At 45.1% G+C, this 21,654-nt stretch overlaps 1 protein-coding gene across 1 annotated transcript in view; it reads right to left on the bottom strand.

Moving 5' to 3' along the window:
* Nucleotides 1-1,160: 1,160 nt before the first annotated feature.
* HS6ST1 (heparan sulfate 6-O-sulfotransferase 1) overlaps nucleotides 1,161-21,654 on the bottom strand; it is a 175,778-nt gene continuing 155,284 nt past the window's right edge. The window contains exon 2 of the mRNA XM_082056551.1: nucleotides 1,161-7,408. Within this exon, the coding sequence (XP_081912677.1) occupies nucleotides 6,700-7,408 (709 nt within the window). The 3' untranslated portion in view covers nucleotides 1,161-6,699. The remainder of the gene's footprint in view (nucleotides 7,409-21,654) is intronic.

Below are 21,654 nucleotides of genomic sequence, written 5' to 3'. Positions count from 1 at the left end.
ATGCAGAGCGCCCCGGGAGCTCCGGCCCCAGCCCCGCACCTCAGCCTCGGGCAGTCCCGGCCCAGCCCCGCACCTCAGCCTCGGGCAGTCCCGGCCCAGCCCCGCACCTCAGCCTCGGGCAGTCCCGGCCCAGCCCCGCACCTCAGCCTCGGGCAGTCCCGGCCCAGCCTCGCCCCGCAGCCCGGTGGGGCCGGGCCCTCCCCGGTCCCGCCCCGTGGGGAGCACATGGGCGCCCCGCACCCGCCCTCCCCGTGGCCGCGGGCAGCCCCTGCCAGACAGGGGGCAACCAGACCGCGCTTACCGGGGGGCGGAGGCGGCGGCCGGCGCGGGGCCGCGCCGCAGAGGCGGGAGGAGAGAGGAGCGATAAGGAAGCCGAGGCCGTTCCGCTGCCATTTTGGGGCTGGTGGCGACGGAGCGCGAGGGGGCGCGCGCGGCCGCGGCGCTTCGGGAACGTTCGGCCCGCGTGCGCGGGGAGCGGCCTTGTCCGCCCGGAGCGAATAAAACGGGATCAATAAACGGCCCCTCCCGTTCCGAGCGACGCGCGCCTCGCACCGGCCCCCGCCCGGACCCGCTGCCAGCACCAACCAGCACAGCCGGGAGCCCGCGGTGTGAGCCGCCGCAGTGGCGCCACGTTCCAAACTGCGGCACCTTTGTAAAACTTTAATGTTTTCTTATCCCCAAACTCATTCCCACTGTATCAAAATCAAGCACACAACTTATTTCAGTTCTCTAAGTGGAGGACACAAATCACGTTCGGTCAAAGTATTTCTGAATATCAAACAAAAAAGTCCTGGTGATTACCCTGTGATACTTGGTGTAACAACCACCGTTTATTGGCTGCAAATCTGTTCATTGCAATGACTCTGAAAAAGAAAATGAAGATGACTAGACAGTATTAAAGGTATTAATAATTAATTTTTAAAATATAATAGGGCTTAGGAGTTTTAAGTAATATTGGCTTAACTGTAACAATAGAAACAACCAGACTGCAGTTTGTGATTGAGTATTTCTGTGTTAGGAAGCTTGTTTTTCAGCAGAACACGAATATTGTCCATCAGCTGCAGTGACGGCATTATCTCCCTGTGATACAGGACGGCAGGAGGTGTCGCACTGAGACGGCGTCCAAAGGCCACCGCAAGGACAACACACACAACACATGCTCAGTTTTAGGGTTTATTTCATCTGCTAACATTCATTCTTGATCTAGACAAAAACAATTAGATGATTATTCTTTTTAAATCCAATTTTTCTTGTGGAAGAAAAGAAAAAAACCTTTTAACACCTTATTTTTTTTTGTAAGATGCTATAAATAAATATATAAAGCTTTAAGTGTTACTTGGCTCAAGTTAAACAGTTGTCTTTTTTTTTTGTTGTTGTTTTTAAGTTCCTGAAGTGGGAAAAAAAAAGAAGTGCAAACCGTACACATTCAGCCCAATGGAATGACTCCAGCCACAATCACTTTCAGAGAAGCTGAATCTGCTTGATCTACAACATGAAGGATGGAAGGTGGGTGGGGAGAAAGTTGTATTGTTTTACCCTCAGCCACACAACTCCTACAAGGTAACAACCGAGTTCCTTGGTAGGTAAAATACACAAGAAATAGGGAAGGAGAAAAAAAAAAAGTCATGCCTGCATTGCCCTTTTCCTTCCCTGTGCGGTCTGTGCACCAGAGGGGAAAAAAGGGACAATATATGCAAAACCTCAGACAAAAACAAATGCCAGTGAAAAATAAAATCAGATACCAGTAGGATGGTGAGAAATCCTGTGGCTGTGGCGTGTTTGCCTGGCAGACTACACACAAACACAGAGGAACTTCACATTGAGAGAGAGGGCGGGGATTTTTGTCTTTTCCTTATGAAAAAAAAAAAAAAAAGATGAAAAGGGGCAATAAGTTAAATCATATTCCAATATGTACAAAACAAATCACGCTCAGTAAACCATTTGAATATAAAATTATTCATTATAGTACAGCTCTCTCAATCCAGTCTGCAGAATCGACACCTGGGGGGAAGGAGGGATGTGGAATTGTGGGGCTTTGAGGGATGAGACAAACTCATTTGCAAATCCTTATTTTTTGTGTTTTTTCACGCTTGCATGGCTAGAAATTAGAGCAAACCACCTGCAGCTGGGACAATACAGGCGTTAATACCCACGTGCTCACCGGGACTGCGCTCCCCTTGGCAGAACAGCTGCGGATGGGGCAGGACAAACACCCACGGACAGCCCGGACTGTGTGTCAGACTCGAGCTCTGCTGCCCGCTGCTTTACCTGAGCCACCGCCGACTGAGCGCGGCTTTAAGGGCCTGGCTCTGCCGCTCAGGCAGCAAATCCTGCATTCGCTTCTGCCACCAGAACGTGATCTGTTCGTCTTAGTGAAAACAAGAACAAAAATGTAACGCAGCCAGCCCTGTGATTGGGTTCCAGGAGATAGTGTGAGCTGCGTACCCAGCTACAGCCCTGGAAATACAATGTTTAGCATGGTCTGTGTGGCAGATTTCTGCAGTTCTATGCATTTTTGAGACATTTGAAATATTCTATGGGACAGGAGGGAGTCTCAGTAACTAAATGTCAGTAAGAAGCTAGAGAAGCTTTCAACCCCAGGAAATAAACCTTGGTCAGGCCCTGCTCTGCACTGTCAGTCATTACCTTCTGCAGCTGCTCAGTGGTCTCTGTGAAGTGATTTGATGGGCTCAGAGGGAAAACTTCCTAATTGACAGGTGTCTGCAGTGCCTCTGTGGTGGTCCTTCCGTCTCGCTCGTGCTCTCAGCAACTCCGCTGCCCTTTCTGCTGCTACAGCCCTGGGGGAGAGGATTCAAAAGCTTGTTGGGACCCTCCTTGTGCTGCTTCTATTGCCATCCCAGTTTTGTAAGCAAGTAAAGGACTACGGGCTGCAAAAACATCAACCCAAAGGGCTCCCCATTTATTCCAAATTGTTGGGCACAAAGGGAGAAATTCAGGCAAGTCAGAAATTCATCCTGATCCTCTGTTGAGAGTTTTTTTTGTTGATGACTTTGAACCCCACAACCCTGGCTGTACCCAGCACTCACCTATCCTGACCCGGACCGTGATGCATTGATGGACCCCATGAAGAAACACTTCACATAGTGAAGAGGAGGAGTCTCAGTGCATCTGGAAGTCACAGGAAAAACATTTTGGAAGAAAGGGACAGATCTTGAACAAGACTGTACTATCTGGCCACTACTTCTGCTGGAGTGCCTTAAAGCTCTTCTCCATTTCAAAAACTACGCATTTTTCATGTTATTGTAGCATCACATAATCAGTCCTAAAAATAAAAAAGAAATTGTACCACTTCAAACTGTAGTACATAGAAATCACAAAAAACTACATTCACATTATGTTAAGAAAGTTCCCTTAAACCCACTAAAGGAAGAAGACAGTGCCAGGTACATCCTGCAACCCATGCTCTGGCACTCAGCACTTAGATTAATTTAAAACATGACCTACAGCTATAAAGAGACCAGCAGAGCAGCCAGGGTGAGTGATGGCTTTTGGGTCATTCTCTTTGTTTCTGATACTTAGAATCTGATTCAAACTGCCCTGTACTTCTCATACCTTGGTGTAAGTTTTTACAGTGTGTAAATTTGTTATTCTCAACATACAGGTGGAGACTCTGAGGCATTTGAATCTAGAAATTTCCGCTGTGGTGCTAAACTGAGGTTGGCCCTCCTTTTGTGGGTTGAAGTGAAACTGTTAACAAGACAATTTTCAATATTGTTTCATCTCTTTTGCTTGTTACTGTAATATATTACAAAGATAAACGTTGTAACAAGGTCTTGTACTGACATGCTTCCAGGGTCAGAGGCTGCTTCTGATTTAAGGGAATGCTGCAGACAGATCCATTAAAATCCAGCTGGTTACTCAGGGCCCATAACACAGAAACAACGTGGGCAAACCACGGCAGATAACGTCACAGGTCCTAATCACACACAGTCCTGTTCAATGTCACCTTTTGGTCGGCGAGGGCAGGATTTGGCCTTGGGTACGGAACGGCGCTCAGAGGTGCGTGCCGGCACACACAGACCTGCTGCGCCGCTGCCACCTCCGACAGGGGTTAATTAGCTGCAGTAACCGCTTGTGCATTACGGATCCATGATGCAGGATGCACAGCGAAAAGCCTTTGGGGAAAGCTGGAGACTGTGCAGATAAACCAGTTGCTTTTTATATCTTGTGTATCGCTTTTGTGGGTAAACAGCCTGTAAAATTGCATTTTTTAAACAGAAATGTTTTCTTTAGCTACAGCAACGCATAAAAGCGCTGGGAAACAGCAGACATAGCTCCTCCCAGTCTTGGAATTCAGGGATGAACAAATGGATTTGCAATACCTTCTGCCCCCAAGCCAACAACCAAAAATTGCTTCATTTTGCTTCCCACTTTTCAGCTAGGAGGAAACGCTTGTGGCCAAGCTATACATCTCTGGGAACAGGGGCCATTTTGTGGCAGAACCTTAAGACAGTGACACCACTATGGAATACTGGCGCCAGCCCAATGCAGGAGGAACAACGTCCCACCGTGCTTGGACATGGATGAGCGTGTGCTTGGGCACCTGGCAGCACCAGGGTGCAGAGCCCATCAAAATCCACATGAAATTGGTAGGAAAGACATCCTTTGACTTCAGTGGACTTTGGATGGAGGCAGTAACAGGGTTGTATTTGAAGCCACAGTGCCATTTGTACTTTTTTTAGTCATTGTTTTTAGTCATCATCTTCACTCTTCTGGAGAAGAACACCTCCAAAAGCAAGGTGTGCGCAGAAGAAACGAGGCAGCTCCTCTGCTAAAGGCAGCCGCCTCCTTTGCAAAACTCAGTCTGAATTTGAAGCTGTTGGAAGGTGTGTACAGAGGCAGAGAGAGCGAATTGAAACACAAAACAAGCAGCACTTCAGTGGATTCGTGTGATGGGAAAGGGACACTGTAAAAACGACACGCTAAAACTGAATGCATCAGCTCTCTGCCTCTCCTCCAGTGACTTAAATGCCATATTTGATCTGCAGTTAACATGGCCTTTGAAAATCAAATCATATTCCATTTAGTTCATAGTTTACCCCAAACAATAGCTGGTTCAGGTCTTACAGGCTGAGCAATGATGGCGTGAGACATGAAACAGGCAAAAACTGCTTCATTTCCATGCTTCCAGCAAAACAAAGAAGTGCTTGCAACAGCAAGAAAATAAGCCATACTTTAATTTGGTGAGTGGGAAGAGGAATTAGAGAAGTTATTGTTGTTCTGTGACTCAAAAGTCAATAAGCAGAACCTGGTTAGACTGTCACCACACTGGAGGATTAAACTTACATGAGTCCCTACAAAACAACATTGCAAGAGAAAGGGTTCTGCTTTGAAAGTGGTCTGAGACTAAGAAAACATCATCCATGATTCCCCCTTCCAGTTTTATGAACACAGCTTGTTCATTTAAAGAAAGAGCTGCAGAACAGGCACCCTGCCAAAAGACAATGTGCACTGTCTCATAATTAATTCAGACCCATAGTCAGAAATTTTCACAGCTCTGGAAGAGAGCCCCATCCTGTTCCCACTTAAATCAGTTCTAGTGACTTCACTGGAAGCAGGCTGATGCCCATCATCTCTTGATAAAAGCAAATAAAAGTAACTGAAAAACTACAGCTACAGGTACGTCTGTACGCTTGTTCTAGTTCAATATTTCACATAGCAACAAACAAAACAAAATCACCCCCTCGTCATGTTCCCGTTAACAACTGATTATTTGTAGGGTCTTCCTGGAACTTGTGCAGATTTATGAGGGAGTATTGCTATTTAGCTACTTCTTCCTTTTTTCAGTATGAGGATAGGGTTTGCATGTGCTGCTAACACACAGTACTGATGAAGGCATAAGTGGCAGCTGTGTGGGGTGACAGGATGGCATGTGAATGCATGTTTGAGCCTACAGAGAATCTGATCAGCTTTTAAGTTGTTTTGGGACCTGTCTGTGAAACAAATCTGCGCGTGAATTCCCAATTATTTTTGTGATGAAGCTGCGTATGCGTATGTGATACCAGTGCAATGTATCAAAACCACTGTGCTAAGTACATATCCTAGGCCATAGTCGATTTGCTTTAATGTTTCTCATCCTCTGACGTTTGTCTCCTTTTTTAGTTTATTTTCATGGTGCTCTACCTCCTGGCGGTGGCTGCCAGCTGAACCCAAGTGGCCGCCTCTATGCTCAGCCCCCAGCCTGACAGGGTAGCACATCCTCAACTTCGTCACCGTTATCATAATGCGATTCCCACCCCACCTCCAAAAACACCCACAGAAGAAAACCTCTGTTTCCTTGTATTTTAATTATGTATGTTTATGTCATTATGCTCAGGGGATAAACAGATTTTTTTTTTTTAAATCCTACTTCTGCCATTTGTGTTTGAATTGTGAGGATAAGAAACATCCTTTTGTATTTGGCCTTAAGAGTGGGTAACTGCATTTGTGCATTTTTTACCTCTGCATTATAATGTTGACCCTTTTTTTATTTTTATGCATTTATTTTCTTTTTTTTTTAAGAATCTCAGCGATGTTGTAAGAAACAGTAAAAAGACCCTACGCTTAAGGAAGCAATCTATCTTCTGTTTTACAGACTTGCTTTTAAATAAAATACTTCTGTTGTTTTTTTGTAATTTTACTTCCATGATCTTTTATATGGAAACCCTAGAATATCATTAATATAAAAGTCTGCCTAGGCTACCACTTCTCTATAATATGGCTCATGTAGTCCTCAGTGGGCAAGCGTCCTTGCTCTTCGGTCTCTTCCTTGGGAAGCGCTTCATTGGACCGGTGAAGAAGCCTCTCTTCCCGATTCTTTATCCTCTGCTCCATCCTCTCGAGCTGCCGCTTGTACTGGTAGCGCTGCTGGAAGAGGTCCTTTGCATAGTCATAGAGCTGCATGTCCAAGTCATTGAGCTCCTCGATCCTGCGGATGGTGTCGTTATCCACCTCCACCCCTCCGGCCCTCGTGCTGTTGTACTGCATGAAGGGCCGGATGAATTTCAGGTTGAAAGTTCTCTCAAACAGGTACTGAGTCTTCCTCTGGAACTCTGTCAGGCCAAAGAAGGCCATGTCTTTGAGGTTCTTTTTTGCGCTCTCCAGCAGGATCTGCGCTCGCTTGTTCTCGGGGATGAAAGACATGTTGTAGCAGCCCACTAAGCTCAAGTCAGCCAACATCCTCACTTGACGGTTGTTGGCCAAATTATAGGGGCAATCCATGAACTCCTGCAGCGTGCAGCCCGACCAGTCCGTGCCCTCGTAGCACGACGGCAGCTCTTCAGGAGTTGGTGTCCTGCCATCACACATGTGCAAGGAGGTCTTCCAAGTAGCTCCTCGTTGGACATGACGCCATTCGCTGAGGTAACGAGATACGGGGTCTCTCAGCAATGTGATGTAGTAAAATTTTCTACAAGAAGAAGAGAAAATAAAATAAATATTCTGCTAGTAAAAAGAAAGATGCCTGGCAAGCTGAGATCTAGTGCAGCTACCAAAAAGACAGGAGCAAATCAACATCACAGCATCCCTTCCGCTGTAGTCTTGCATTATACCTCATGCAAAGTAGTTTGTGCAACATCAGATGCATGTTTCTTTTTCTCATTGCCCATCATTGCCAAGTGGTAACACTTTCACCGGGACATCCATTTCTAGCAACACACCGCAATGTCAGAACAAATGATCAGGATTCAACCAATCAACCAGCCTCAGAGCGCAGCTGTGACTTCAGGGGCTGCTTGGCCTTTCACACAACCACGTGCCCTCTGAATCAGCCAGGACGTGCTCGGCAGGACAGCCCAGCAATGCGCTGGGCCTTTCCTTTTCACTTTGTGCAGGTGCTGACCAGGACACACACGCTGCTTGATTGATCTGGCTGCTGGGCTGAAACCCGGGGGCTTGCACTGAGTAGCAGGAGAACACTGCAGGAACATCAGTCAAAAATAACGGGAAATCAGGAATGCAATATTCTTTGTAGAAAGAGAAGGTATGAGTTGACAACCAGCAATAGTAGCAACAGTTTATTCTCATTTCAGCTGTTCTGCTATCAATTCAAACAAACTTTTGATACGTGAGACTAAAAAGCAAGACAACCAGGAGGAACACACAGTCACATGGGGCACTCTTGCACTTCCAAGTATAATGAAGCTCCCAACCATACAAGCTGCCTCTTGAACTGGAAATACCACAGTTGTATTGTGCCAAGAGACCCTCCAGCTCCAGCCCACCTTAAGCCTGGTCTAGTTCTGGGGTTCAGAGTGATGGCCATCTGTAGTAGCCCTCCATGGACAGAGGGAAACGGGCCCTTTCCCCCCTCACTTCCAGTAGCTCAGGACTGTGTCTCCGAGTGCTTCTAGAGCAAGGAAATACCTTCTCTAGCTGGCAAAGCTGGCAGGGAATTAAATCCACGTGTGGTCCCAGCACATGGGGCTGTGTGACACTGTGCACAAACAGGAACACCTGCCTTGGCAGGGTGACGCACAGGCTGCTGGTGGTGGGGGATTCACTTCCCCACCAGAAATGCCCCCTTGGGATGCTGCGATGGCTCGCTGCCCGGCTGGCGCGCCTCGGGAGAGCTCACCGGGAGGACGGCACTGCACAGCTTGTGAGGAAAAAAAAAAGGCAAAAAACTCTGTTTTGGCTAATATTAACACATCCATATTTCCCTTCAATATTATTCTTCCTAGTAGTAACCTAAATTACTGCAGTAAGAGTAATTTCATTTTAAGAAAATACATCAAAGGCATTGCCCGGGAAGTCTGATTTTAAGGAATGTTTGGTTTCCCAATTTATTATTAACTTGCTGAAGGGTTGTTCCAAAGCAGTAAATTTTGGTCTCTGAAACAATGGCAATGGGTGTTCACTCAGGATTCAACTCCTCTCCTGCTTTCTGCCTTCAGAACTAGGGCTGGTAAAAACATTTGCTATTTTTGGAAGCTTTTCCATGTCTCTTCATAGCAGGGATATCACGCTGTCTAGTAATACTGTCTACTGTCTGTGTACAGGGAAGGGGGAGAAAGAAGGGGAGCGGACTGAGTGCATAAGAGAAACACTTAGCTTAAATTTACCTCTTATTCCTTCATTTACATTGCAGCCTGTAGTGATTCAACTACCCAGACTGAGATGCAGCTACGATTTATATAGACAGTGCTAAGAAACCTCGAACAGATGGGGATGATATATGACAGGGGAAGGAAAAGGAAAGCCATGATGAACGCCAGATGTTTGAGCAACAGACACTGATGCTAAACACGACCAGCATTTTGTGACTTGTGAGCTGTCATGGACTTTTTATTTACACCAATGTAATCAAAAGGTTGTATTTTTTCCTGAAGCAGGCTGAAGCCTATTATTATTATTATTATTATTATTATTGTTATTATTATGCTTACAAAAGCAATTTGAAGTTTCACCTAAGATCAGGGACTCATTTGTAAGGTACCCAAACACACAGGAGGAGCTGATTCCTGTCCAAACCTGCAGTCTATACAAGTATAGATAGGGGAAAAAAGAATTAGTATCTGCATTTTGTAGACAAGGGAACCACAAATATTAAATGACGTTGTAAAGTCAACTGGGTGTCTGTGGCAGAGCCAGCAGGAAGCAGATTCCTGTAAGCCTGAGTCCACTTTGTCTTTTCTCTCTCTCTTTAAACTTTAGGAGTGATTTAGTAAATCAGATTAATACATATCATGCAAAGCTTCTAGGGTCCACTGAAACAGAGGCAGCTTCAACAGGACATAGACTGAAAAAAGGTTAAGGAGCAAGTATCGATTTCTTCACACCTGCACTATAAGAACTATTATATTAGTTGAGGCGATACTGGAAAATATTTTGTCATGAGGGATCTCTCTCTAAGATTCATTTCAGTGAATAGCAAGCATAGGAAAAAGTTACATTTTTTGAAATTATACTGAATTTAACATGCCTCTCCCCAGGTCTGTCACATAGAAAAGTGCTTGGAGGAAGAGAGATAAGATGTACCTTTGGAAACCGGAATACAGGCAGTGAGACCAGGCCCTGGAGGTACTTTAGGAAGCTGCCCCAATGTGGCATAAATAAACCAAAACAGATACCGCAATGCAAAAGAATAGTTTAAACCACCTAAGTTGAGGTGCACCATTGACATACTGAAAGTTATGCTCCCAAACCTGTATTTAGCTTTCTGGAAGGATATTGGTTTCAGAGGTGCAGATTCACCCAGCTCTCAGGTAGGTGAACCTCACACCTGTAGCCAGACCGGAACCTCTGGAACCAGAGAGATGAGCCACCTGGACATGAGATGAATGACCATGGAAATATTCACCCGATATACTTAAGATATTGAAGTTTCCATTCTCAAACTGTAACTTGGGGATTGCCTTTACGTTCAGAGCACAGTCAGGTATCTCTCCAAAGCATCATCCACTAGCAGCATTGTTACTAACATCGCGAGCCAGAAAGACGGGGGAACTTTGCGCCCGTGTGGCTGGGAACGCAGGCAGTGCCACTTGTCAGCAGTGGCTTGAAATTTATGAGGAAACACATGACTAATAAGTTCTCCTTTGTCATCAGAGATAAAATAAACCCATAAAATATGGGCAGCTGTGAGTGCCCTTCCTTTCAGCATGGTGCCCCAGACAGCTACTTAACTTAAGTATTCCTGAAGGCTCATTTTGGGAGTGTGGTCCTCTCCGAGCCCAGATGGTTCCACTCAATACTGCCTCATAAAAGAACCCAAACAGCCCCAGTTTGGTCACGCCATGCCAAGTCTCACTGGCCTTCCCGGAGTTAACAAGCTTGAGCAAGAAAAAGGGACATTCTAGATAGTAAGATATTTCTTTTTCTTCCCATGTGAAGCTGGGCAGAGCAGTATTTGCAGGCTCCCCTCCTACATATCCATGGGGTTGTGTTCCCCAGGAGGACAAATAAAAGCAGAAGCTGAAGTCACACCTCTGCCTCTCCTTGCATTATTGGACCTGGTGGTCCCAACGTGAAAATCCCCCTGAAGCTCCCTGGGCCATTTGCAGCTTCAGCGGTGCAACTGGGACGTACGTGTGAGCTGCAGTTTTGTCCGAGGAAAGAATCACTGGTGCATTTATTAAACAGAGCAAAACGAAATAATGTTTTTGATAAACAACATTGTATTACAACTGAAGTTTCAGGGAGAGAAAAATACAATATTAGAAAGGAAGGGCAATCCTGCAGTTGTAGTACACAAATGAATTCAGGAAACTTGAGTGTAAGTGCCCTCCTGTCAAAATTAGCCTGTGTGCCCCAGACAAATCTCTCTCTGCCTCTGTTTCCCGTGTGTGAAGGGCTGACAATGTCTCCTTTGTCTATTTGGGCAATTCAAAACGTAACATCTTTTGGAGCGGGAACCCTCTCCTTCAATGATTATGCAAAGCTCCCGTTTCAGCATGGATTGAGGTCAGAGGACAATAGTTAACTTGAGGCATATTTTCATGACACAGGCGTCAGGGGCACCGCTGCCCCGCACGATTCCCACCCTGGACCTCGCTGTCCCATTCTCACATGGCAGCACAAAGCAGCCTTAGTTGTGCAGTGTTGCCAGTAGAGTTTTTGGTCTTTTTTTGTTTCCCCCCGCTTCTTTTTTCTTCCTTCGGGGCCACGCTGCAAATGCAGTCACTGGGTTAAAAATAACCCTTTTTTGCAGACATGAAGGAGTGGCTGAAGTCCCTATTTAGTAATATTCTGCCTTAATTCCTGTCAGCATGTTCCTCAGCTAATGAAGGGGAAATGAAACCCTTCTTCCTCTAAAAAAACAATTCCTTCTCTTTTGCTAATAACCAGTCAATGTAATTCTGATAAAGTGACAGATTCTAAATATGATGCTATTATCTCTCTTCAGTTCATTTCCATTTGTGCTTTCTGCCACTCCTCCTCGATACACCCTTCTTACTTCCACTGCTGGTCTCTTCAAGTCTGCCAAGAGCTGCTTATTTGACTGTACAATCCCCTATTCTTCGCTATGATTAAATGCTTCCCTCCCACACAGCCAAAATATCTTATTTTTTATTTCTACCCTTATTCACTGAGCTTTCAAGCATCCCTCACAGGAAAAGCAAAATCTATAACAAAGTCCTTCTTGACTACTGTGGTGGCCTTCCATCAGATAAAGAGCAAAATAAGGATATAGCCACTTCCAATCACAGGTTCTTCATCCCTCCTGCCAGGAGGGGGAAGGTGAAGGAAGCTGCATAGGTCAGCTTCAGCCGTATAACCCCAATCTGTCAAAGCAACATGCCCCCGGGCTGCAATTTTTCTACTGCTAAAGAAAAGAAATATTAAAAAAAAAACCCTTCTGTGTTCTTGCTGAATTAACTGAACTAAACAGTGTGTCTGCCAGCTTGCAGGAATGAGAAACACTCTGTTTTCTTTAAAAGAAGCAGTAATGTCAAATTTGTGGCTGATTTAAGGCATCTTATTAAGCCAAGCCCATGTATTATGCACTCCTTATCCAACAGTGCTCACCGTAAATAGTTTATCACTAAAACAACCAGTGATTTTGCCTCCCACCAGTGAAACAAAAACATGCACCGCCCCGGCCTTAGTCTGCAGGGACCAAGGAAAGAAGAAATGGAGCAGTCGTCATCCCTGCTCTGATCACTTAAACCCTCACCTTACACAGACAATTAAGGGGATTATCAGCTGTTATCTTCACTGAAAATGGCCAGAGGCTCCAAAAGGAGCAGTTCCAGAGATGACTTACAGGTGAAGAATAAATAAAGATGAGTCAGGTGTCTCTAATGATGGATGAGCTGAGAATGTGGCAGATGAAAGTTTATAAGGAATTGATAGTCTCATTATACAGTCATACTAAATGTTACCTACAAAGATCAGATGTATGGAAATGTGGTTTACCCTTCTGCACAGGGCCACAAAATGACTTTCTGCTCTGGTGGGAAACACCGGGGTGCAGAACACGCTCCAGCCAACCTCAGCACTTGCTTTGGCGAAAGTTGCCTTATTTGCCACCAGTACACCAAACCTCCGCTTACACTTTGAAAGCCCAGACTCGGTAACATATCCCCCCCTTTTTACTCTACAGTCAGATTTCTTGCATAACAAAAACCACTCTTCGTTAGACGTTGGAATTTAATATATGTACAATAATTATTTCCTTTGGTAGCAAATAACCCTAATTTTCCTCAGTCTATTTCCTCTCATCTGGTGTTCATTTAGACTCCTCCTGCATTTCACACACAATAAACTCTTCAGCCCTTTAAAAGTCATAGGAAAAGAAAGAAAACCCCAAACAAACAAATAAACAAGCCTCTTCTGTCCCCTATGTTTAAACAAAGGTTTCCACACAAAACACCAAAAGCAAAGAAACTGGCCAGCAAAGCCAATCCTCCAACACTCAGGCTGTGTAAACACCTCTGTCCACAGTTTTCCTTTCCAGTAAATGAGGGGGGGTCAGAGCAAGTCAGCGCTTGCTTTGGTAACCGGGTTTGTTTTGCACCGCTGTATTTGTTTTGCCTGATGGTCTCCGCTCTTGGGACCCTGTGGTATTAAAAGATAGGATGTTTGGAAACGTGACAAACACTACATGGGCTCTGCTCACCCTCTGGCCCCTCACTTGCGGACTCATCCTCAGGTCTGGTGTCCCCGTGAGCCAGTTCCCCAGGCAGCGATTGTTGAGCTGTCCCAGCCCCTAAAAACAACTTTGGGACTGCTCCAGGAGCTGGACACAGAAGAAAATGCTCTTGTACTACAGACAAAGTGATGTGCTTTTCTTCCGAATGGGAACATGAAACTCCGATGGACTCTTTCAGCTGGATGCACAGGTTTCTAAACACACAAAGGTGGTTTTTGGCTGGTAAAATTGAGGTTTTCAGTCCAGCTACCCCTTCTTGTAAAGGAACGGAGTTGGAGGCTATACCCCTTCACAATTTGGCCATATTTCTGAGACTGCTTAAACAAACAGCTGTTATGTGAACACCTGTGTGCAGGTGCTCCAGAAGCCACTCACCTGCTTCTCCTGATCTCAGGTCTATGCAAAGCGGAGTCTTGTGTGTCACAGCAGCTCCAAGGAGCCACTGAGAACCGATCCGCACCCCCAGCTGAGGCAGTGGGGGAGTGAGAAGGGCCATTTGTCCAGAAAAACTTAATTGCAGTTTAATGCAAACATATATTCCCAGGAAGAGGGTTTCAAGGCAGCTTCTGGAGCCTGTGGAAGACCCTGGCCTAGCAGCCCAGTGTCTGAGCTGGGTGCTGAGAGCTTCTTGTCCTCACTGACATGACATGTCTGAGTCCCTCTGAAACAGAGGACAGGGTGTCCGCACCAGAAAGAAAGAGCGCTTCTATACCTGGCAACATTTATATGGCTTTTGGGGCTGCAGCCTTACCTGCTGCCCTTCCAGTTCAGTTACTGGCCAGGAGTATGCAAAAACTTCTTGGGGAAAATGGGTTAAAAATGGAGAAATGGAGCGAACTCTGATTCCAGCTGCTAGAACAATACTGGCTGAGGGTATAAATAAATCTGTACCAGATTTCAGAGTGTAAATGAATCTGAGATTACTTGGGTCTGGGCTTTTGGATTTAAACAGCTACAGAGTCATAATCTGTTATATATTTCTGTCTTTTAGCAGGAATTAAAGTGTGTTAGATCCATTATATATACACTTAAAAATACCAGTATTATTTAACCATGAGTTAAAAAATAATTTGTGAGTAGGTATGCATGAAAAGCCACACCTCTCTTTTTTTTCTCCCCCCACCCCCGTGTATTTCATAAAATGTGGAGGACTGTGAATGCTTCACAATCCTGGCTGATGAGCCTTTCATTGTACCATGAACGGCCACGCTGCAGGGCCAGCAACGGAGTGTGAGGTTCATATGTATATATTCCTTTTACATAGATGGTCCTTCTGAATTATATTGGCAAAGGCTGCAGAGTTGGAGCGGAGGTACCAAGGATACAAGCTGGTTCCAATGGCAGATGGGTGACACCACGTTTTATTAGAATGCTGGAAGGACACATGTGGCCTTGGTACCCACCTTGGCAGCGGGAACATGATATGGACTGTTCCATAGTGATGAGATGTATATGGTAACACAAGGGAGCATTTTATGTTTGGGATCAAATGCAGCATCAAGATAGGTATGATTGGGTGCAAATTCCTCTGAAATCATCAGAAACGCACACTTTCAGGATCAGTACCTCCATAAATGGGTACGCTTTTACCTCAGCTCTCTGGGCTGTGCAGTTCTGGTAGTCACCGTGTTCACAACACACTGCGACACACTCAGTTCCAGCTCAGACTTGTTAGCAATGCACTTCTGACAGGCTTTTACCCAGGACACAAGTATGGTTCTATCACCCCGCCCCATCTCACGACTGCTTTATATCCAATTAGCAGAATAGACACAGACTATGAGTTTTAACAACATCTCTGCTTTTCAAGAAAACTGAGCTGCTGTGTAAGCACAAGAATTTCCTGTTGCACTGTCTCTTGCAAACAAGTTAATCTGAAAAAAAAAGATACGTGACATGTTATGAACTTTAGGAGTGAACCGCCAGTTCATTTTTCAAAATGACAGATGTGATGAAAATTGGCCAAAGGCTTAGAAAAAAAAAGTGGGGGTCAGGGTGAGGGGAGCAGATGGGGGGGAGAGGAAAGCATTCCAGAGCCCTCTGGAGCCTTGGACTCCTCTAGGACCCATTAAAAGCTTATGTTACTTGCACCGTTTATAAACAAGCGCTTTCTTTTGCCATCATATAATAACCTTCCTCATACCAAGCGCTTAGGAAGTGTTGACTGCTGTCTCCTACTGAAGCATGGCACCAAAAATGACGGCGAGTTACAAATCAAATTCCTTTGATTTATTACCTTTCCCAAGGTTCAGGGGGTTTGTTGAGATTCCTAAGTGACCTTAGTAAACCCACTAATCAATAGCACATCTGAATGCTGACGGACTGCAATGGAAAGTTCCACTGCTAGAGGAATTACATCAATGCTGGCAGAGGAGAGACAGGAGAAATGTGGACTGCAACCTATGCCTATTCTTTGCATTCTTTTGCTTTTCTTATTACCCCTGCTGTCATCGCGGTACGAAATTTCAGGATGAAAAACCACTGCCATTCTCCACAAGAAACTTCTTCGCTCCCTTCACTTCGCTCTGTCACAGACTTTAATTTTTACTGATTTTAGCTTTCCACAAAATACAGATTTTAGTTATACATTACAGCCATATTTACTATAAGTAGGGTACTGTACCCACTAAGTGAGTTTCTCCCTGTGTGTTAGACACACTAGGATCAGGCAAGAAACAAATCAAAACGAAGTGCCAGTGCTGGCTGCCATGTCACCAGGGAGGCTGAGCCTTGAGTCCCCCTGTCACCAGGACAGAGATGCACTGGAGCTGCACATAACGCAGGATTTCTGCATTTGATTCCTGCAGGAGAAAGAACAACTGGGATTTTGCCACACATGAAAAAGAAAACCAGAAGGAAGCTGAGATACTGCAAAGACAAAGAAATAATGTGCAATATGCAAAGATGTTTTATGAGAATCAGCTGAAAACAAAGCAGATAGGCTGGAGTTTGCATTTTCTTTTGAACTGTGAGCCCACTTCTCTTGCTGATCACAGGAGCTCCACCGGCAGTGAGACTCAAGAAGGATTCAAGGAAAGTGTAACGGCACGACAGACAGGACGTATGTCTGCTCGAAGAAGATTAAATTATAAAGAAACCATCCAGGAAGATCAAAGGAGCAAGTGAAGTCAGAGGAACAGATATTGATCGCTTACGCAGGACAATGAATTCCTCAGTGACTGCTGCCTCGGACGCAGTATTTGTGTCAGGCGCTGCCACGGCCATGCTGACACCTGCGAGCTGCTCCTGGATCAATCTTGTTCCAACCAAAAATTGATGGATGGCTACTTGTATTGATCAAAGAGGGAAAAATCAGGAAACAGCATCGAGATGCACAGAATTTTGAAACTAGATTGACACGTCCTGGACATACGAGTAAATATTCTGACTTCCAACCAGCCAGGGTACATCCAGAAACAAGACAGCCCAAGGAAGGAAAACGCAAGACGGCACAACCCATTCCTGGAAGCAGCCCCAGCGTGAGCTGCTGCAAGACCTGGTTTCCAAAGCGCTGCTCTGTGCACGGCTTTGCTGAGCAGCAAAGCAAATCGATGCAAACTAAATACTGCTACGCACCTAATGGCAGGAGATAGGTGACTGGTCCTCATACCATCTACCCCATTCCTTCTTAAAATCAGTGCTGTCAGAGGTTCCCACGCTGCTGCTTTTCTTGCCAATAGTCATATTAGTGGCTTACGAAGAGTACCAAAGCTCCCTCTTCTCAATTAACTGATTCTCCCTTGCTCAGGAATAGCAGATGCTGTCACGCAACAAATAGATAATCCTCAAGAAAGCAGAGCTACTAAGCAGTCACTTTCATATTTAAGATCGCTTGGAGTTGCCACTGCCTTATACTGTTTTTCTAATTAATTGCACTGGAATGCACTTAAGCAAGCCCTGGATCAAAGAATCAACTGCACAGATTGAAATAAAACCTGTCTGTGTTGCTAATGCCTTGGATATGGATGACTTGCTAAGCATTCAAAATCCTGGGTACCAATGATTTAAAACTACTAATAGTGTGAGACACTTTCAAAGGAACAGATTTAAGAATAAAGAGGAAAAAGCTCCCTTCATTTGTTCATCAAAGACAATTAAACAAAGGCAATTGTTCAACTAATTTATTGTGGAGTTTGTGTACCTTAAGTTCCTTATTCTCCACTTTCCTATCACAAGAAATCTCAAGGCAGGAGTGTCAATTTTCATTGTAGCAAAACTTTGTCATCATTACGGATTTTTTTTTTTTTAATTCACTTTTATGAAGGGTTGAAATCTTTTCAAAATAATGATAAATAAAAATGATGGGGGATGGATGTGTTACCAGTTGGTGCAATAAATCACTGCCTCTTCCTGCGTGAGTCCTGCTCTCATGGTTTAGAATATCATCGGAATGCTTTTGATTGATCTACAATTTAGTAATCCAGCCATCATCATCCATAATTCTACAATAAACCACGCCACTCAATGTAGCTGTTACAGATGTTCAGAAGTTCATTCCCTGCCTTTTAAGAGGTGATATCTAGACAGCAGCTGCAGACACCAGGATTAACAGGGGAAGAAAAATCTGTCTTCAGCACAGGAAAACAACCCATTTTCCTATAACAATGCCATGTCTTTAAAGCTGAAAGACATGCTGCCAACCTTGATATATCCAGGTTCAATTATGAAACACCAAACACCTATTTGCACACACGCACCCCCCCATGCCAGTCGGCAGGGGTAACAAGACAGCTGGCTTCTGCCTAAAACACACAGACTGTCAGGGATTGGAAGGGACCTGGAAAGCTCATCCAGTGCAATCCCCCCATGGAGCAGGAACACCCAGATGAGGTTACACAGGAAGGTGTCCAGGCGGGTTGGAATGTCTGCAGAGAAGGAGACTCCACAACCCCCCTGGGCAGCCTGGGCCAGGCTCTGCCACCCTCACTGGGAAGAAGTTTCTTCTCATATTTGAGTGGAACCTCCAGTGTTCCAGTTTGTACCCACTGCTGCAGCCCCATGGGGAGGCTGCTATTCATTCAGTCAGCACCAGCCCTTCCTGAAAGCACAACTGGAGACTTCACAGGGCATCATTACTCATTTTTTTTTTTCACAAATTACTGATCTGAAAACAGTAGGTTAATTCTTGGTTTCAACTACTTTTACTTGAGCCTGAAAGCAACACAGCATGAGCTAGCCTGCAACTAGCACTTAGGTTAATACTGCTTCTTAAAGAAAAGCAAAATATGTAACACACACAGCACAAGGCGCAGATATTTTATACCAGACAGCACTAATACTCTCTGCCAAGCTCAGCAGCCGCAGCTCATTGAAAGCAGGCCGACAAAATAGCCAACAGGAACTGTCAAGGTGATGGTCTAGGTCACAGAAACCATTTCCCTCCTAAGTGAATCACCATACTGAGGAAGCTAACGAAGGCTGCAGAATTCATTAGCGAGCAGTGCTGGAGGGGTCTGCTCCAAATCCAGTGCGGAGCCGCCCAGGGCAGCCAGCATCCCGCTGACAGGGACACGGCCCAGGCGCTGCCCTGAGAGCTGCGGGGAACAGCACAGCCAGTCCAGGACACTGTGAGACTTTGGAGCCACAAACCTGACCGAATTTAAAGTCCAGCGAAATACCAAGTGGGTATTTCACAGGGATGGCACCTCTGGGCTGTGAAGAAGGGATATCATGCCCTAACAAACCTCTTCCCCTTCTCAGGGTGGTAAATGAGATCCCTTGTCCTGTGGCTAGCAAGGGGACTACCAAAAAAGCAGCAGTGTGGTGAATGTGATTTTGAAAAGCAGCTTTTTGTCTAATAAATCCTTGAGAGACTTTCTTTCTTTCTTTCTTTCTCTCTCTCTCTTTCTTTCTCTCTTTCTCCTTCCTTCATACAGGCCAATGTTCTCACCTCTCCTTCCCTGTGAAGGACTCTGGAGGTGTCCTAGCTGGCTGAAAGGCCACCAAGCTCCTCTGCATGTCTATTGCAGATAACTCTACTTACGTGGTTAAAAGCGTACGTTGCAATTCCCTGAAGCACTGTTTTCAACCAAAAACCCCTGTGCATCTCTCCAAAGAAAGCGTGTGGTGGGACTATTCTGGCTCTGCTGTGGGCTGGGAGCACCCCCAGCCAGGAATCGCTAATTGTGACTATTCCCCTTTCCGCACAGGGGCTCGAGCAGCGATGCCAGCGAGTCACCTGAGAGCACCCCGCTACACTCAAGTCACCGTGCCACTATAGTATTTACATTTCCAATTTAATGGCACATATTCCCTGCTGACACAAACACTGCGCAGAAGCGGCCCTGGCCTGCAGGTGATGTTGTGTACGTAACCGCGGAGCAGCGGGTTTTGTGTTGGGAGATTACAACTGTATCTGCAGAGCCTTTGGCTTAAGTCTCTGCCTCAGGCTTGACTACGAAACATCACCTCCAAAAAAATACACAGGATTTTTCTCCCTCATAGGCTTAGGTTACATGGAAAAGTTTTGCTGGCATAGCTGTACTGAGAGAAGTAAATATTAATAACAAAAGAACATTGTTGGCCCAATAGCAATGCCAGCAAAAAGTTGTGGGTAGCTGTATATACAGCTGCGGGTATAGCTTATTCTGTCTAGAGAAATGGGTTAAGTTATAGAGGCAGAGGAACGCTTGCCAGTGTGAGTTCTCTTCCAAAAGGGGTTTATCAGCACAGCCCTAGGGAAATAATCACATTTTGAATGCAGGCATGTGCTCAGTCTCTCTGTCAAAACAATTATCACACAGAAAAAGTTTCTTGTGTTTGGTAAATTTTGCAATAAGAATGTGGCAATCCAGATCCCCGGAGCATGCTGTGATAAGTCTCTGCCCACTGGGATCTGCTGGGCCGAGGCCATTAATTCTTTCAGATACACTGGCAAACTGCTGAGCCTGGACAGGCTTTCGGTCCCTACCAACCTGGGACGGATGAGAGCTGGTGATCTTGTTATATGAGCCTCCACATCCCACAGCTCTGAGTCATTCAGTCCCCTGACTGTCTCTTCACATAAGAATTTATCTTTTCTTTGAGTATTTTGCCAATGGGAGCTGCAGGGTAGCAGCGTCATTGCAGTCTGTTTCTTTGAATACTCTGTGGGATCTCAGCTTGGCATATTCAATTTCTTCATCCCAAAGAGAGGGTCTGTACAAAAGCAAAAGATCTGGAAAGTGTTTAGCATCACAGGAACCGCCAGCACCGCTTCCTCTGTTTGCTCCATTTAGCCTGGTGACATTTTTTATCACCAATTAGCTCAAACACAGAAAAGCTGCATCTCTCAGTTGACTGGGGGACAGAGAGATTTGGGTTCAAATTCCCCTCGTTAGTAACTCTGAGAAGCTGGGCCGATGCTTATTGTGCATCCTGTTATTCCAGTCGGCCTAGAGACAAGTGCCAGAGCTGGCACGAAAGGTGCGGATCAGAGACAGAGCAAACCAAACTTAAATTCCTCTCACTCCACGCTTGGGCTTGGTGTACCTGTTACTACATGTGTGTATCCTCCTCATGTCAGACATAACGAAGGCAGAGGCAGCTGTAAAGAGGGATGGAGAGTGGATTGCTAATAAAGAAAATCGATATTGCAAGAATCAGTACAGTAAAGATTCACAATGTTCACTCTGGGAAGACAAGGCCTTCTACTGGGGAATTCCCTGAAGGAAGGAACAGCAGCAATAGATGTGAAAAAGAAAAGAATTAAAAAAAAAAAAAGAAATCCAATCACATATTCTGTATTTAAATATTAAAAAGACTACCAGATGCAATTACATTCATGATTAAAAGATCTAACAGAAGCATATTTAAATTCATTAACTTAGTCCACACTTTACCACCTCAGGAGACCAGCTGCTCACAGAATACAGGGCAGCAAAATACAAACTACATCTTGCTTGTATTTGATCAAAACCTTTTGGAAGTTGCAATGATCTGGCTGTTAACATCTCTTAGGTGATAATTAGGCTCTTGGGGCAGCAAACATTGTTTGGGAGAGAATATGCACTGTGAAAACGTAAGTAGTGGAGCCTTCTGCCTTGCTGAAAAGTCAGTTATTCCACCATATAAAAAAAGGC

This window comes from Streptopelia decaocto (assembly GCF_964273445.1).
Source record: "Streptopelia decaocto genome assembly, chromosome: 6".
Taxonomy (NCBI): Eukaryota; Metazoa; Chordata; class Aves; order Columbiformes; family Columbidae; genus Streptopelia; species Streptopelia decaocto.
This window is presented reverse-complemented; position numbering and strand designations above follow the sequence as displayed.